We start from the raw sequence: 17,950 nt of genomic DNA on the forward strand, positions 1-17,950 counted from the left end.
CCCTCTTAGAAAGACAGCGATTCCTATATAAACTTTCCTAGTCTTCCACTGCCCCTCGCACACCCTCTTTGGTCTTTGCACGTGGGTTCCAGTTTCTCTGACCATGGCCTTTCTTCAGAGCTCCTGAAACTGGAAAAAGTGTCTTTTCAGACTGGCTTCAGGCAGCTTCATGTGGGTGTTCTGCAGACACCTCATCGCAACAGGTTTAGTGTTTGAATTCGTCACCTAAGCCCCTAAATACACTTCTTCTCTCAGTTTATGATGTAAACTGAAAACCTCAGGGTCTTCTTTTGTCCTTAAGCTTTTTCTCCCCGTCTTCATTCAGTCACAGACCCCTGGCAGTTCAGCCCCTAGTCTCGGCCATCCTGCTGCTTCAACATTTGTCCTCCTCGTCTCTCACCTGAAATAATTAAGCTGTTGTCGTTCCCCACTGCTCTAGTCCATCATTCATGCAGCGTTGCCTTCTTTTTCATGCACAGATTCGATTAGGGTCTTTGCGGCTTAAAATCTTTGGTTTCTTTATTGCCTGCCAAAGCCTGTATTACACAACAGAGCATTTCATAGTTCCCATAATCTGACTCCCACCTACTTTTTCAGTCTCCTTTCTTTCCACTCCCTCTTTGTGCCATTCTAGAAATCACTTTTTAAAATTTTTTAAATTAAAAAGTTTTTTTAGATTTATGGAAAAATTGAGAGGAAGGTCCTGAAATTTCCCATATATTCCCTCCCCCCACACATGCCCAGCCTGCTCCACTATCAACAGCCCCAACCAGAGTGATACATTTGATACAATAGATGAATCTACACTGACACATCATAATCACCCCAAGTCCATAGTTTACCTGAGGGTGTACTCTTGGTTTTGTACATGCTGCGGGTTCAGACATGTATATATATAATGACGGATAGCCATTATTATGGTGTCATGTTTTTTGCTGCCCTAAAATTCTCGGTGTTCTGCTTATTAAGAACTACGCTTTTGTGTGTGTGCACTTTGAGACCTTTTATTTGAGTATGTACCATGCCCTGCTTTTGATCATTTTCCTCTGCTGTACGGAATTCCTCTTGTTCTTCAGAATTTAGCTGAAGAGTCCCCTCCTCTTGGAAACTTGATCTGACGCCCCAGGCAGAGTCTTCTCAGCACTTGGAACATACATATCACCATTATAGAACTCGTCATAGTTTATTAAATTGTACTCATTTACACCACCCTTATGGCAGAAAGTAAAAAGCCTCTTGATGAAAGTGAAAGAGGAGAGTGAAAAAGTGGGCTTAAAGCTCAATATTCAGAAAACTAAGATCATGGCATCTGGTCCCATCACTTCATGGCAAATAGATGGGGAAGCAGTGGAAACAGTGTCAGACTTTATTTTTTGGGGCTCCAAAATCACTGCAATGGTGATTTCAGCCATGAAATTAAAAGACGCTTACTCCTTGGAAGGAAAGTTATGACCAACCTAGATAGCATATTTAAAAGCAGAGACATTACTTTGCCAACAAAGGTCTGTCTAGTCAAGGCTATGGTTTTTCCAGTGGTCATGTATGGATGTGAGAGTTGGACTGTGAAGAAAGCTGAGCGCCAAAGAATTGACGCTTTTGAAGTGTGGTATTGGAGAAGACTCTTGAGAGTCCCTTGGACTGCAAGGAGATCCAACCAGTCCATTCTAATGGAGATCAGTCGTGGGTGTTCTTTGGAAGGAATGATGCTAAAGCTGAAAGTCCAGTACTTTGGCCACCTCATGCGAAGAGTTGACTCATTGGAAAAGACTCTGATGCTGGGAGGGATTGGGGGCAGGAGGAGAAGGGGATAACAGAGGATGAGATGGGTGGATGGCATCACTGACTCGATGGACGTGAGTTTGAGTGAACTCCAGGAGTTGGTGATGGACAGGGAGGCCTGGCGTGCTGCAATTCATGGGGTCACAAAGAGTCGGACACGACTGAGCGACTGAACTGAACTGAACCCTTATTCTTCCCCAGTAGGCTCCTTTGAGGACAGAGCTAGTGTCTTATTCAATGTCTTACTTAGCTGACACCTAACAGATGTTCAATAAAAACATGCTGCATGAACTAATGTCCCAACAGTTGATGAACATTTTCCAGAAGAGCAAACTGGAGGTAGAGGCTTTCTCTGAGGTCCCTGGGCTAACAGAAAGCAGAGCTGGGAACCCAGCAAGGTCTGTTCTGTTTCTCTGACACCAGGGTGCGGCAGAGCTGTATCTCAGTGCAGGGTGCAATCAGGGAAATGGATGCCATTGAAACCGGCTAGTTGTGAGGTTTTAAAGCTATTACAACAAGATGGGTGGCAGCAGACATCAAAGGAGAAATCAGTGTTTTTGGGTGAAAAAGACATAGGAGAAAGGAGAAAGATGAATCTCGGAGTCCTTGAGAATCTTCTGCTTTGGAGATTGGAGTTGGTCTGAAGAGATACTTGTTTATCATCATTGTTGATGTACTTGTTGTTAATATTGGCATTTCCTGTGTGCCGCACTGGGTTCAGTGCTTTGAGTACATTGCTCATTGAGGCATCAGAGAACACTCTGAAGTAGGTACTGTGATTATCTTTGTCGACTGCTTGAGGAAAGGTTGGCTTAAGGGAGGTGAAGAAACTGGCCAACAGGGAATCAGGGTTGAATCAGGCAGCCTGTCTCCTCAGCCTACACCTTTTCCTAACACCATCATCCCTAGTTGAAGGTAAAAAGTGATGATTTGGTCATTTGGATATGAGGTAAAAGACGCCAATTAAGGCGCTTAGTTACGGATGTGTAGCTTGGATGAGAAGTCAGAACTGCAGCAGAGGTGAGCAGATGATTTAAACAGGCAGCAGCTAAAGCAGTGGGGGCGGCGGGCACTCCAGAGGAACAGGTAGTGGGTAGCTCAGGCTCTTGGTGGAAGTTGAGTGCATGTCCGTTTCAGGTATAGCAGGGGGAGAAAAAGCAGTGAGAGAACTTGAGAAAGTCACAGGAAGGGAGTGACATTCAGTGTAATTTATGCTACACAGAATTCCAGGGAAAGGTTATTGAATTGGTTAAGAGAAGTTCTTTAAAAGCTTTAAAAGAACAGTTTGATATTTAAACTTAAAAAAAAAATTCGCAAAAATAAAATATCAAAAACAAAACCTAGACATATTTTAATATGCAAGATGTACAAAATTATCAGGTATTTTTATTTCCCTTTGTCATCATCTGTATCACATCATAATACATTTTACTATACTTTTCCTCTCCAAAAATTAAAAAAAAAAATTTTTTTTTTCTTAAAAAATTTTGTCATTTATCTCAAAAACCAGTTGTCAAGGCCTGAAAGGAGATTCAGTTAGAGGCTCCCTAGAGTCTTATACTGAAGGAAAAACACTTTAATCCTGAGGAAGGTCTATTATAAATGCCTCTGGATTTAACTCAGTGGATAAAATAGCATATTAGGATTTTCTACAAAATTAATGCTTTTATTTATTCTCTTATTTCAAGTATACATTTGTAGTGACCCACAGTAAAAGTGTGATCTCACAAATCTAAGAGTTTAGGAACTAGGATATGGGTGTTTTCCACTCCCATGTTAAAGTTACTCAATGATAATGAATTAGTGCCCAAGTAAAGGACCATTCGAGATGAGTTTTAATTCCAAAAGGCACAGGCTATGAACATTTCTGGGGAATGGTAAACTAAAACATATAATTAAAACAGCAGCTTAATCCACTGTATTAGGTTAAGCGAATGTGTAACTTAGTTTTGTTTTTTTTTCCTTTAAAATATTTTTTATTTAGTTTTTAATTACCTAAAAGTGGTACATGTGTCAAATGATATAGAAATGTACACAGGATGGAAATTTTCCAATCAGCTTCTAACCCCACTCCCTAGAAATAATCACTGTCAATAGTTTGCTGTGGATTTTTCTACATCTGTTTTTATGCAGATATAAAAATGAAATTTTATTTATTCATTCAACGAATATTTATTGGGCACCAAATGTGTGCCAGGCACTATTCTAGGTGCTGGAATCCAGCAATGAGACAAAAAAGAGCAAAAATCTCAGCCCTTGCCGAGTTTAGAGTTCTAGAAGAGGGAGACAGACCACAAACCAATAAAGAAGAAAGTATATCCTGTAGCAAATGGTGTTGAGGGAGTGAAGAACAGGTAAGCAAGGAAATGGAATAGAAAATGCTGAGGTAGGACTTCCCTGGTGATCCAGTGGTTAAGACTCTATGCTTGCAATGCAGGGGGCGCAGGTTTGATCCCTGATCATGCCATGCAGCACAGCCATAAAATAAAAATAAATAAATAAAAAGAAAATGCCAGGGAATGGGGAGGGTTGGGGAGGAAGGTACTCTGCCAAAATGCAGACTATTCTCAGGGGCTGTGGTCATTGAAAAGTGATATTTGGGGAGAGATGTGAAGGGTGGGAGGCACCGGCAGTGAGGACTTCTAGGGGAAGAGCCCCGGGTAAAGGAAACAGTGAGACTAAAACCCCAAGGCACTGAGGAGAAGGCCGGGGTGATGGGAGCTGGGGAAAGGAGGGTGGAGGAAGAAAGTCAGAGCAGAAGCACAGGGCCAGAGCACATGGGGAGTGGAAACGGTGGTGAGGACTCTGAATCTGAGTAAGAGAAAAACCTGAGAAGGGGTTTTAGCAGAGCGATAACAAGGTTCTGACTTATGTTTGAAAAGGATAACTTTGGCTGCTGTATTAAAAACAGGCTGAAGGTTTGTGTGTGATAAAACAGTAAAAAATATATCAATGCAATTTTAATGTACTGCATATTGTTTTTAACTACAGAGTAGATCATGGCCACCTTCCCATGCTAACAGAGGAGCTGTTGTACTTCTTTTTTTTTTTTTTTGCTTGTGATTTATTTTATTTATTTATTTTTTTAATTTAATTTTATTTTTAAACTTTACATAATTGTATTAGTTTTGCCAAATATCAAAATGAATCCGCCACAGGTATACATGTGTTCCCCATCCTGAACCCTCCTCCCTCCTCCCTCCCCATTCCATCCCTCTGGGTCGTCCCAGTGCACCAGCCCCAAGCATCCAGTATCGTGCATCGAACCTGGACTGGCAACTCGTTTCATACATGATATTTTACATGTTTCAATGCCATTCTCCCAAATCTTCCCACCTTCTCCCTCTCCCTCTCCCTCTCCCACAGAGTCCATAAGACTGTTCTATACATCAGTGTCTCTTTTGCTGTCTCGTACACAGGGTTATTGTTACCATCTTTCTAAATTCCATATATATGCGTTAGTATACTGTATTGGTGTTTTTCTTTCTGGCTTACTTCACTCTGTATAATAGGCTCCAGTTTCATCCACCTCATTAGAAATGATTCAAATGTATTCTTTTTAATGGCTGAGTAATACTCCATTGTGTATATGTACCATAGCTTTCTTATCCATTCATCTGCTGATGGACATCTAGGTTGCTTCCATGTCCTGGCTATTATAAACAGTGCTGCGATGAACATTGGGGTACACGTGTCTCTTTCCCTTCTGGTTTCCTCAGTGTGTATGCCCAGCAGTGGGATTGCTGGGTCATAAGGCAGTTCTATTTCCAGTTTTTTAAGGAATCTCCACACTGTTCTCCATAGTGGCTGTACTAGTTTGCATTCCCACCAACAGTGTAACTTAGTTTTAAAACGTGTTGTTGACTCCTGGGGGTGGGGGTGGCTCTTTTCCTCCCCAGCTTAATAGGCTAATTAGAGTCACTACAGGCAGTTGGAGTGGTGAAAACACTTTTAAAAAATTCATTTGCCAGCACTATCCAATTTGCAATAAGTGGAGTCAGCATCTGAAATAGTTCAGTATTTCACATAATGGCATTTTATTTAGTACTCTAGAGTGTGTTAAATGACTCCCTCGAGCATTAAAGGCATCACTCCATTTTCCAGGACCTGCGCGAAGTCTGGCTCAATTATCCTCTCCACCCACTCCAGGTAAGTGTGACCTTCCTGTCTGCAGTGAGCTTTGTAACTCCAGGTACTCACGATGCTTCACTTTGCCTTTTGTCCCCTTCTGCTTTTATCCTTTGATTCCCTTCGGTGGCATTATGACTTTAAGCTGGGGTATCAGACTGGAGAACTTTGGAACAAATACTAAAACGAGGCCATGCATTGTGTTTTTGTGGTCTGGGGTGAGGTGGGCGAAGCACTGGGAGTTGCCATCGCTCGAAAGGCAGGAAGAGCTACTTGTGTGGCTGTGGTTTGGTCCCCTCTCTTCCCCAGAATAGTGATACTCAAGACAGAGTATGTTGTCTCCAGTGTGTCTACATGCCTGCTATTATAGGGAAGATAATACGGAAGCAGGTCTGGGCTTATTACAAAATAGAACAAACACTAAATTAACATTGCTAAATTGTAACCTAATTTGTATCTTAGAAATTCAGAGATTTGACTTCAGTTGCATAAAACATTGTAAATTAAAATTTTAGTAGAGTATAATGACTTTATTCAAGATTTTAGAATTTAAAAGATCTATATATGGTGACACTCTTTCCCCCAGTTGTTTCAAAAATTCTCACTCTTCTTTGCTTTTATTACCATTTTACCTTGGAGACATATATAAATATATACATGTAAATGTATACTCATACATATACATTTTTGTATATATATTATATATATATAATAATCACCACTAGTGGCTGAACTCTCTTATGAGAGGCTTCACAGTAACAAGTGACATTAATTCAGAGTATTTTAGAAGTATTTTATGAATATGAACTAGCCCAAAGTTCTGAAAATATTCATTTCAGATGTTTTATACTTGCTCTCTGCTAGTGGTTAAAGTACTCCAGTACTCTTGCCTGGAAAATCCCACGGACGGAGGAGCCTGGTAGGCTGCAGTCCATGGGGTAGCTAAGAGTCGGACAGGACTGAGCGACTTCACTTTCACTTTTAACTTTCATGCATTGGAGAAGGAAATGGCAACCCACTCCAGTGTTCTTGCCTGGAGAATCCCAGGGACGGGGGAGCCTGGAGGGCTGCCGTCTATGGGGTCGCACAGAGTCGGACACGACTGAAGAGACTTAGCAGCAGTGGTTAAAGGCTTATTGTTACATGGAGCAGCTGCCTAGTGGTATTAATATAATCTCCAGTGTAAGCTGAATTCAGTTTAATGATGATCATTTACCAAAATAGATAAGCCCCTTGAAAGATACACAGCGGTCAAGTTATTCAATGCAGTGATTCTCAAAAGCTGATCCCCATACCTGCAGCATCTGTGTTACCTGGGAATTACCAGAAAGGCAGATTCCTAGTCCTTATTCCAGTCATACTGAGTGAGAAACTCTGGGTGCAGGGCCTTGCCATCTGCTTTTAACAAGTACTGCAAGAGTTTGATGAGTGCTAAAGTTTGAGTCCATCCTAAAGGAGATCAGCCCTGGGTGTTCTTTGGAAGGAATGATGCTAAAGCTGAAAATCCAGTACTTTGGCCACCTCATGCGAAGAGGACTCATTGGAAAAGACTCTGATGCTGGGAGGGATTGGGGGCAGTAGGAGAAGGGGATGGCAGAGGATGAGATCCCTGGATGGCATCACTGTCTCGATGGACGTGAGTTTGAGTGAACTCTGGGAGTTGGTGATGGACAGGGAGGCCTGGCGTGCTGCAATTCATGGGGTCGCAAAGAGTCGGACACGACTGAGCGACTGAACTGAACTGAAAGTTTGAGAACTGCTGAGTTACTAGATAGATAGATAGATAGATAGATTCCCTAGGAGTGGTTCTTCAGCTTGCCTCTTCCTTGGAGAGCTAGTATAATACTTAGGATTTTGAACTATCTGTGTATAGTATTTGGCCTTGAAATCTGATAGAAGGTTGGAAAATATTATTTGAGCCTTCTTTAAATATTAGGTTTGTTTGCCATTCTAAGGGATGAGAAAGAAGCTTTCATGTTTTATTGGCATTTCAGAAATTTCTGCCTGTGAGAACAAGAAGTTTACAAAACACTTAGAATTGATAATTACATTTGTAACTAAAAACTGCCTGTGATATTTATTTGTTCCTTCTTGTAGCTTCAAGAGCCAAATACTGATCGACAACTTATTGAGACTTCTCCAGTTCTACAGAAACTTACTGAATTTGAAGATGCAATTGGAGTAATTTTTACACATGTTCGACTTTTGGCAAGAGCATTCACATTGAGAACTGTGGGATTTAACCATCTGACCCTGTGAGTTAGAAATACTCTTGTAGTTCTAACATGACCATTTGGACACACAGTCCCAAACTTTTGCTGTGTGCCCTTTCAAGGAATTGGGGTTTCAAACATATTTCCAGGGAAGTCACATCGTCAGATGGATGAGCAGCCAGACACTGGTGTAGACCAGGGCATGTGCTGTAATCCAGTATTTTTGGTCTCATTGCCATGAATCTTATTTCTTTATAAATTATAAGTGTGAAGGAAGTAAAAATTTTTCCTATGAAGAGACAGGCCAGGTGGTCACAGTCATGATGATTCATAAGTAACACAAAAGTAACATAAAAGCAGCCACAGGAAAAGTATAAATGAATGAACATGCTGTGTCCCAATTAAACCTGATTTACTGAAACAGGCCATAGCGTGAATTTGGCCCTCCAGTCCCTGCTGTGAGTGAGTGATTTGAACATGACCTAATGAAATAACTGATAAAATAACCAAAACTGTTTTGTTTTTTTTTTTTACATGTTTTTTAATTCAGTTTTTGGGTTTCTTCCCCCACAGTCCACTCCAGTATTCTTGCCTAGAGAATCCTGTAGACAGAGGAACCTGGCGGGCTACAGTCCACAGGGTCACAAAGGGTAGGACACAACTGAGCAACTAACACACACTCATCAGGTTTTCTTCCCCCAAATTAGATATTCACAGTTGTCTTTACACTGAATAAACCAAAGAATCTTGTCATAGATTTTTTTAGTCCTTATCCTGGAATTCAGATTTGAAAACTGGAGTCTATTTTTCAATGAAAAGGTAAAGATTTAGCATAGAAAATTCTTGGATCTTTTTGCTGTATTTTGTCTGTGTAAAGATTGTGCAAGGTTGTTGTCTGTACTATACAGTTGACCCTTAAATCACGTATGTCTGAACCACGTGGGTCCACTTACACGTGGATATTTTTCTGTAAGTACGTACTATAGTGCTGCATGGTGTCATTTGGTTGAATCTACAGGTGCAAACCATGGGACAGAGGACTGACTGTAAAGTTAAACTGGATTTTTGACTGCCTGGGGGGTCGCTGCCCCTAACCCCCAGGTTGTTCAAGGATTCAACTGTGTTTTATTTTTCTATTGATTCTCCCCAGCTTCTGCCCAGGTACTATTTACCAGTCTTTCTTTCAGCAGTTGTTTAATCCTTAGATAGTACTCACTTTACTCTCCTTTGAAACTGAACCTATATTGACTCAGATCTCTTCTCAGTTGAGGGGCTTTGGGGAGTTGTATTTAGTTTTGTGCTTTAAGCAAGATGAACACATTGCTTTTTAAAATCATATCTTAAAATTTTTTATTTTAATTTTTTTGAATCTACACATGCTTATTGATCTCTTTACATTGATGTTTTTTTTCCCCCCAGAGGCCACAATCAGAGGATGGAATTCCTTGGTGACTCCATAATGCAGCTGGTAGCAACGGAGTACTTATTCATTCATTTTCCAGATCATCACGAAGGACACTTAACTGTGAGTTTGTGTAAAACCATTTTCTCCAACAAGTTTGCTGTGTAATAGAATGTGAAGATTTGAAGAGCCAGATATATACTTATGTAATTGGTGACTTAGTTCTTGGTGACTTTAGCATATCATATGGTTTTGTTTCATTATGTAAATTTTTTGTATGCAAAAACAATATATGATGAGAGCTCATTTTATACTCCTTTATTTAGTGATTGCCTACTCGGTGCAAGACACTGAGTTAGGCTTCATGAGGGGAGCAAATATTACTTGATGCCTGGAGAATCCCAGGGACGGGGGAGCCTGGTGGGCTGCCGTCTATGGGGTCACACAGAGTCGGACACGACTGAAGTGACTTAGTAGTAGTCTGTCCATAAGAAGTTTAAAAACTACTAGAAGAAATTAAAAATGCAAGTTAACAATTACAAATTCTCTCTCTTTCTGTATATATACACATATGTATATGTGTGTGTGTGTGTGTATATATGTATAGTTTAAGGTGTGTGTGTATACAGATACATGTACACTATAAAAAGTATAAATAAGTAGCTATAAATACAAGGGAGAACTACGTTAAATATTATACAAGGAAAGTGTGCTGTTTAGGTTAAGTAAGATTTCTTTTGGCTGTGGAGTTTCTAGAAGGCTTCATGGTTATTATGATGTTTGAGCCTTTAAGGATGAGTAGGATTTGGCCATTGGGAATTAATGGGAAGAAGTTTCTTTGCAAAGACATAACGCACATCAGGACTGCTGAAACAAGGGCACAGCATGAAAGATCAGAAACCTAGTTTGGCTGGACCGCGTGGAGTTGAAAGGGACGTTGAGAGGAAACGTTTGATTTATGAACAAAGTGAAATGGTTCCCATTCCTCTCACTTTTGTTTCGTTTTATAAAACTTTATTGAGTTTTTTTATTTGCTGCGTACGGTTTTTACTCTGTGAAACCAATCAATAATAAAACTGGAATGGAGAACAAAACCCGCCTGGAAGTCAGTGATGATGGTCTCCCGGCACAAGGAATAACCTTTGAGAAGTACCTCTAGGACTGGGCATTGAGAAAGCAAATACCTTACTGGGCAAAGAAAATAATAGACACCATAAGACATCTTGTGAGTACAGACATTCTTCATTATGCTTGAGGTAAATAATAAGTCTTTCATACTTTGCATCTCTACACGTTCTGTGTATGTTTTGCTTTGAATAGAATTTGATATTATCTTTGCAACTCTGAACCCTGGAAATAGTTTATGTGAGAGACACAGATATTGAATTTAGAGAGAATATGATTATTTGACTATGTTTAGGTGTAATTTTTCAGCAGAATTTCTAAACCCAACAAAATACGGTCCTTTCATTCATTCATTGAATGAATATTTATTATGTTTCTACTAAGCCCCATGTATCATTTTGTGGGAAATTAGGAATACTCTTACTTTTAAAATTAGTTTAAAATTAGCAGTTTAATGACCATTTACAATTAACTGCTTTTGGATTGACAAGAAATTCCTTTTGAATTAATATTAAATTCTTAAGAACATATGAGCATTTACCAGAAATAAACTAGTATGTAGTGTCTTTCTCTGCATCCAGGAATCAATAAATGCTCTGTTCTGTATCTGCCATTAGGGAATAGACTTCATAGCTGTCAGAGTATCTGGTTGGTCTGAGAAATGGCCAGATTAAAGCAAATGGCTTGAAGCAGTCATTCATTCATTTTATGGGCATATAGAGGCCACTGCTGAAAATATGTGACTTCAGTATACACATTTACCCCTGTGCTGCTGCTGCTGCTAAGTCGCTTCAGTCATGTCCGACTCTGTGCAACCCCATAGACGGCAGCCCACCAGGCTCCGCCGTCCCTGGGATTCTCCAGGCAAGAAAACTGGAATGGGTTGCCATTTCCTTCTCCAATGCATGAAAGTGAAGAGTGAAAGTGAAGTCGCTCAGTCGTGTCCAACTCTTAGTGACCCCATGGAGTGCAGCCTACCTGGCTCCTCCATCCATGGGATTTTCCAGGCAAGAGTACTGGAATGGGGTGCCATTGCCTTCTCCAATTTACCCCTGTATTCCCACCAATCAATTGTGAACTCCAGAATTTTGTGGAGGAGGAGGGTATGGATTGACAGATGTATTGCTTCCCTTCTTGGCACTACACACGTGTCCCAACCCCAACGCTGAACAGATTATTGAAACCAGGACTCAGAAAGGCATGAGCCCTGCCCAGGTCTGGATAAAGGTGAAAGCACGACTATGCTGGAGACTCAGTTTTGTGTTCTTTCCAAAGTGACTTCAGTGCCGTAACTAATTTGATCTGAAATATGTTTATCATTGGCCTTGCTCCCTTGAAATTAGAGAATTTGGGGATACCTTATTAGAAAGATGTTAACAGATGACAAAATTCTGATATGGAGGGTTTTTTGAACTGTATTCACAGAAGACTTTGGTAGAAATCAGCAGGACCAACAGATCTGCTGGCAAAACAAAGATGATCTAAAATCAGTGAAATACAGATTTTAAAATCTGTATTTTAAATGCTGTGATGCTTTACATTCCTGGTTTTCCTCTCGGCTCTTGAGCTACCCTCTCAGCCTCCTTTGCAGGCTCATCCTATTCTGTAGAGCTGGTGAATATTCCAGGATGCACAAAGCTCATTCCTAGGCATTTCTTACTCTTATAGGCATTCTTTGTAAATATAACATTAGTTTCCTGCTGTAGGCAGACTTCTGAATGGATTTCTTCAATCCTATCTCATTTCTGAGCTTCAGTGTCAGCTGCCTGCTCATCATCTCCGTGTATCCAAGGCTGAACTTGAAATTTGGGTCCTCTTCCAGTTATTTCTTGAGTAATTGAAGGGCACCATCACCCATCCAGTGTGGCAAGTCAGCAGCCAGGGAATCATCTTTGCTTCCTCCATTCCCTCCAGCATAGACTGTTCACAAGTTTTGACCATGTTACTGCTGGAGTAGCCACCTCAATTCATCACCCAGATCTTCTGCCATCACCTGGACCGGCAGTAGTTTCTGCACAGCTGTCACAGTGTTACAGGAATATGATTGACAAAGAGATCCGGTTAGAGGCGGTGGCACTTCCTGCACATTGCAAAGGATGGGAATCTTAGGGTTGTGCTTATCCAAAGCAGTAGGCAAGGCAGCCGGTGCAGATTTCTCCCTGAGATGTGTGTTACTATTGGAAAAGCTGGCCTCGCCATTCCTGTGGGCATTTTTGTACTCTCCCACCTGAAACTCTCAGGTTTCAGGCCTATTGGACTGCATTACGGGTTATGGCTTCCTACACTGACTTTCCTGAATCAGCTCTTTCTCCACACAGGCCAGGTTACCTGCTGCGGCCTGTGGCATCTTCACAATACATCTATTGTGTCCACAGTGGCCATTCATCTTTAGTCCATTTTGGTTGTTCCTCTTCACTTCCCCAACCTCTCAATATTGGAGTGCCCCCATTCTCAGGCCTCGTCTCTTTTCCGTTGACTTCCTCTCCATGAGTCTGAGTATGCCTATACATTACTTCCTGTTTCATGTCTTGAGCCCTTACGTGTCCCCCTAACTCCAAACTCATATGTCGACATATCTGTAGATGTACTTGGTTATACAGATCCACAGAGATCTCTAGATGGATTTCTGTCAGGCAGCTCAAACCTATCATGGCCAAAACAAAACTGATTTCTACCCCCAAACCTTGGTGTTTTCCATATCAGTAAGGACCATTCTGTTCTAGTTGCGCAGGTTAGAAACCTTGGAGTTGTCCTTAACTCTTCTCTGTCTCATGCTAACACCTCCTACCCATTAGCATAGCTTGTTGATTTTACCTTAAAAGTTTGTCTCAAACATGACTACTTTTCACCAGCTTCACTGTTAAACCAACTTGGTCTGGACCATGATTATCTTTACCTTAAATTACAACCATAGCCTCCCAACTGGTACATCTTTCCCCACCCCTCTGTCTGTGTTCAGCACATCATCTCGAGGGGTTGTTTTTAAAGAAACGTCAGATTACAATCTCCTCTGTGCAAAACTTTTTGAGTTGACCTCATCTCAAGGGTAAAAGATAGTGTTGTTACCTACAAGACCCTGTATGACCGGCCTTCCTGCTACCGTCTCTAACTTTTTCTCCTAGACACTTCACTTTAGCCTCTGTGAGACTCCTGCAGGACACTAAGCCGGCCTTTGCCTTGGGGCCTTTGCACATGCTATGGCCATATCCCTCTCCTCTGTTAACATGTCATCACTAGTGAGGCCTTCTTTCATTCACTCTGCTTGAATAGTGGGCTTCCCTGGTGGCTCAGACGGTAAAGTGTCTGCCTGCGATGCGGAAGACCCGGGTTTGATTCCTGGGTCGGGAAGATCCCCTGGAGCAGGAAATGGCAATCCACTCCAGCACTCTTGCCTGGAAAATCCCATCCTCATCCCTAGCTCCCCTCCTCCTGTCTAGAATCTCACCTCCCATTTTCTCCTTCCTTCTCCTCCTTAGTACAGACTATATATTTTACTTGTTTACCGTCTGTGCTCTCTCATGAGAGTGTTAACTCCATGAGGGTAGGTATTTTGTCTCTCTTCTTCATCCCTGGTTCCCTGGGTGTTTGAACAGTCCTGGCGTGTCTGTGCTCAGCAAATAGGCTGAGTGAATGATCACCATAGTCCACTCTAACGTTCTTCATTTGCTCTTTGGAGAGTGACTAAAGAACAAGCCTGTCCACCTGCCTGACCTCATGTCACATTTCTGTCTTTTCACTCTGCACCTTTTCACCTGGCCTGCTTCTCATTCCTCTAGGCCCCCTCTTGCCGTGGGGTTTGTTCTACCTGGAGACCATTCTACTTCAAGCCCCTCCTCTCAGCTGCCTGCTAGCTCCTCCTCTGCCTGAGATGTCAGTTCCGGTGTGACTGCTGCATGCAAGGGGAACCTTCTAGTCAAATCTCTATGTTCTCCTTCTTGACACTTATTTTTTGAGTTTGCCTGTCCCACAAGCCCGAAAGTTATGTGAGAGCATATTTTTATTTATCACTGTATGCCCGGCAGTGTCTGGCATATGTGAGCTCTCAATACATATTTGATAAGTAGAAGAATGAGAGTTTTGTGGATGGATAACTCATATAGAAAGGGAAGTGGAAGTGGCATTGGAGAGAAATAGCATGTTTTATGTGTAAGGAAAGAAGCCGAAAACTTAATTTATGAATGTCTAAGGGTTAAAAGTAATTTAAAATTTGTGAAGGATTGCTTATTGCAGTTGCATTTGGCTGGGTGGGAGGCAGGGAAAGGATGGCTAAAAATCATTATTGTGATTAAAGAGCACACAACTGCAGGGAGGCGTTAGTTAGCCCAGAGCTATTCCCTTGCACACTTGTTTCATAGAGACTAAGGACAGTTGAACAAATGAAATTGCAGTTTTCAAGTTTTGAATGCTGATGGAGGAAAACAGTGTTCTGTAAGTTGGATGTTCAAGCAGGCCTGTTTGGGAAGGAATGTCAGGCTTATATGCAGTTGTCTGGGGATGAAAGTTCAAATGGAGATGTAGAGGAAGGAGGTTCTATTTCATAGAACTTTTGGCTTTTGAGGGTAGAACCTACTCAGTAGAGTCAGGGTGAATAGTGAGGGGGTAAATAGTGAGGAGGTCTCAAAGAGCACTTACTCAGACAAGAATGCCTTTCTTGTCACACTTGCAACTTTTTAACATTCGCATTTGAGTTTTTGTGTCTATTTCCTTCTTCTGTCTTAGCCTTTACTGCAGACTACAGAGCTAAAGATACTTGTCAGTCTCATGCCCACAGTGTGCCCTGTGCCCAGTGTTGGTATCCACAAGCAAGGTGAACTTGCAGAAATTTTTGTTTTTATTTATTTATATTTAAGTTTTTTTTTTTTTTTTTTTTTTTTACTTTTTATTTTGTATTGGGGTATAGCTGATTAACAATGTTGTGGTTAATTTCAGGTGAACACTGAGGGGACTCAGGCATACATATACGTGTATCCATTTCCCCCCAAACTCCCTCCCATCCAGGCTGCCACGTAACATTGAGCAGGGTTCCTGTGCTGTACAGTCGGTCTTACAGTAGGTCCCTCGGTTACCCATTTTAAATACAGCAGTGTGTACCTGTCCATCCCAGACTCCCTAACTATTCCTTCTCCCATCCTGCTCCCCAGCACTCATAAGTTCGTTCTCTAAGTCTGTGAGTCGTTTTCTGTTTTGTAGGTAAGTTCATTTGTATCTTGAAATTTTTTTTTTAGAGGAATGATTTGGAGGGGACTTCCCTGGTGGCCCAGTGGTTAAGACTCCATGCTTCCAGTGCAGGGCAGCGCAGGTTCGATCCCTGGTCGGGGAACTAAGATTCTTCCCTGTGCCTTGTGATGTGGCCAAAAGATTAAAGAGAGAAAAAGAAGAAAGACAAAACAAAACAGAGGAATGACTGGGACAATGAGAAAGCGAGGGTTACAGATAAACTTTGGGAAGACTTGATCTAATCCTTCCCTGCTGCCTCCAGACAGCACGAGGCATTAATCAGGTGAACAGGTGTGTGAGCTGACAGATCTCTTGAGAGGGCACATTCCGCAGCTCCTCTTTGAGAACTTGTCCGTCACTGTTGTAAACTGGCTGTGTGGCCCTGACCTGCACTCTGGCTGCTAGCATTTGCCTACCTTTTCTTCGGTTCTCACGGGAAATGGAGGCCATCTGGCCACCACTCTTGGTATGAGAGACCCGTGAGGCACATCACTGTCGTTTTTAATAATACATTTGTCTTTCACCCCATGCTCTTACATTAAAGTCTTCAGGATAATTAGTCAGACTCGCCTGTTTACACTAGGGGGCCCTCTTCGGTAGCTCATGTCCCACAGCTGTGGTTTTTCTCTTTCGAATCAAGAGTGAGTAGAAGTTGAAGGAAGAGTGCCAGAGTGTTTCTTTGCTTATTTTAAACCAGTAAACCTTTTTCTTAGTAAAATTTGAATTTGGAAAGACTGCTGTGTTGAGATAATATACCAACATTAAGCACCCTGGATCCTCAAAATCACAATTTGCAATTTGTCGATCCTTGCCATTGCTTCAAGAGCTCAGCAGTCTTCCTCTCAGCTTTATAGTGAGCCCTTAGTACAGCTTTCCTTGTTTTTTCCGGTGATTGCAAATTAAATTTTATCTTTTTTTTTTTTTTTTGGTGGGTGGGAGTAAGGCAGTGTTTTTAAAAAAAGTTGTTAAGGACAGGTTAGAGTTAGTAAAATGGAGAGCTTTGAAGACAATGAACAGGTATCCAGAATATTTGCATTGAAAACAAATCCAAAGGAGTTCCTAGAACTTTCTATAACCTTTTCCCCATAACCAGAGTTGAGCATGTCTTAGCTGATAATGGCAGTGCCAAACAACAGCAGCTAGTGTTCCAGTGTGTTTGTTGTGTGTCAGTCATTGTGCTTAGATTGTATACACATTCACTGTACTTCTTGCATCCCTGTGAGGTAGGGACTGTTTTCTCCGTTTAACGGAAGTGGAAACTGAGCCTCAGAGAGATTTAGTAACTTATACAGGATCACTTAGCGAGGAAGAGGTAGAGCCACAGTTTGCACCTAGGCAGCTTGGCGCCAAGTCATTTGCTTTTTAACAAGTATCGGGTTGGCCAGCAAGTTCATTCGTGTTTTTCTGTAAGACGTTACAGAAAAACCTGAACAAATTTTTTGGCCAATCCAGTACATCTAACTCAAGGCACTGTTTGCAAAACATTCTAATAAGTATCTCATGCTCACTTGGGTGCTTAATGTTGGTTTTCTAGATTTCTACTAAAATTTTTTCTTCTTTGTAAAATGGTAGTTTATAGCATCAGGATCTGCAAACCTTGTGTCTTACCCCATCCAAACCCATCTACCAAAATAGTCTTTCTAAAATCAGAAGACTACCTTGCTACTGCTCCCATTTTGACACCTTTTGTGATTCGTCTTCCCTTACAGGAAAGACAGACTTCTTTACCTCCCCTACCATACTCTCTCCCAGAGGTCAGCCAGCTCTCCCTGCCCAGAGGCTAGCCAGCCTCACTCACCTGCATCAGCTCCTCCCCACCAGGCTGAGATTTCTCTTCCAGTTCTACCCAGTAATCATCTTTCTGTATCATGGCTCCTTGCTCTTGAATGAGCTGTTTCCTCTTCCTAGAAAACCCTTTCATACTGTCTTAGTCTATTCCAGCTGCTATAGCAAAGTACCACAGACAGGATGGCTTATGAACAGCGGAAATTTATTGTTCACAGTTCTGGAGATCTAGAGTCTGAGGTCAGGGTGCCAGCATGGTCAGGTGAGGGCTGTCTTCTGGCTCACAGACTTTTCACTGTAC

The 17,950-nt window shown here is 41.6% G+C and overlaps 1 protein-coding gene across 4 annotated transcripts in view; it reads left to right on the forward strand.

Moving 5' to 3' along the window:
* Positions 1-17,950, forward strand: part of DROSHA (drosha ribonuclease III) — a 124,210-nt gene that overhangs the window by 95,002 nt on the left and 11,258 nt on the right. For all 4 annotated transcript variants that reach the window (XM_055555023.1, XM_055555026.1, XM_055555024.1 and 1 more), the window contains 3 exons: positions 5,884-5,928; positions 8,005-8,162; positions 9,540-9,645. In XM_055555023.1, the coding sequence (XP_055410998.1) occupies positions 5,884-5,928; positions 8,005-8,162; positions 9,540-9,645 (309 nt within the window). The remainder of the gene's footprint in view (positions 1-5,883; positions 5,929-8,004; positions 8,163-9,539; positions 9,646-17,950) is intronic.

This window comes from Bubalus kerabau, chromosome 18, assembly GCF_029407905.1.
Source record: "Bubalus kerabau isolate K-KA32 ecotype Philippines breed swamp buffalo chromosome 18, PCC_UOA_SB_1v2, whole genome shotgun sequence".
In the NCBI taxonomy this organism is placed as follows: domain Eukaryota; kingdom Metazoa; phylum Chordata; class Mammalia; order Artiodactyla; family Bovidae; genus Bubalus; species Bubalus kerabau.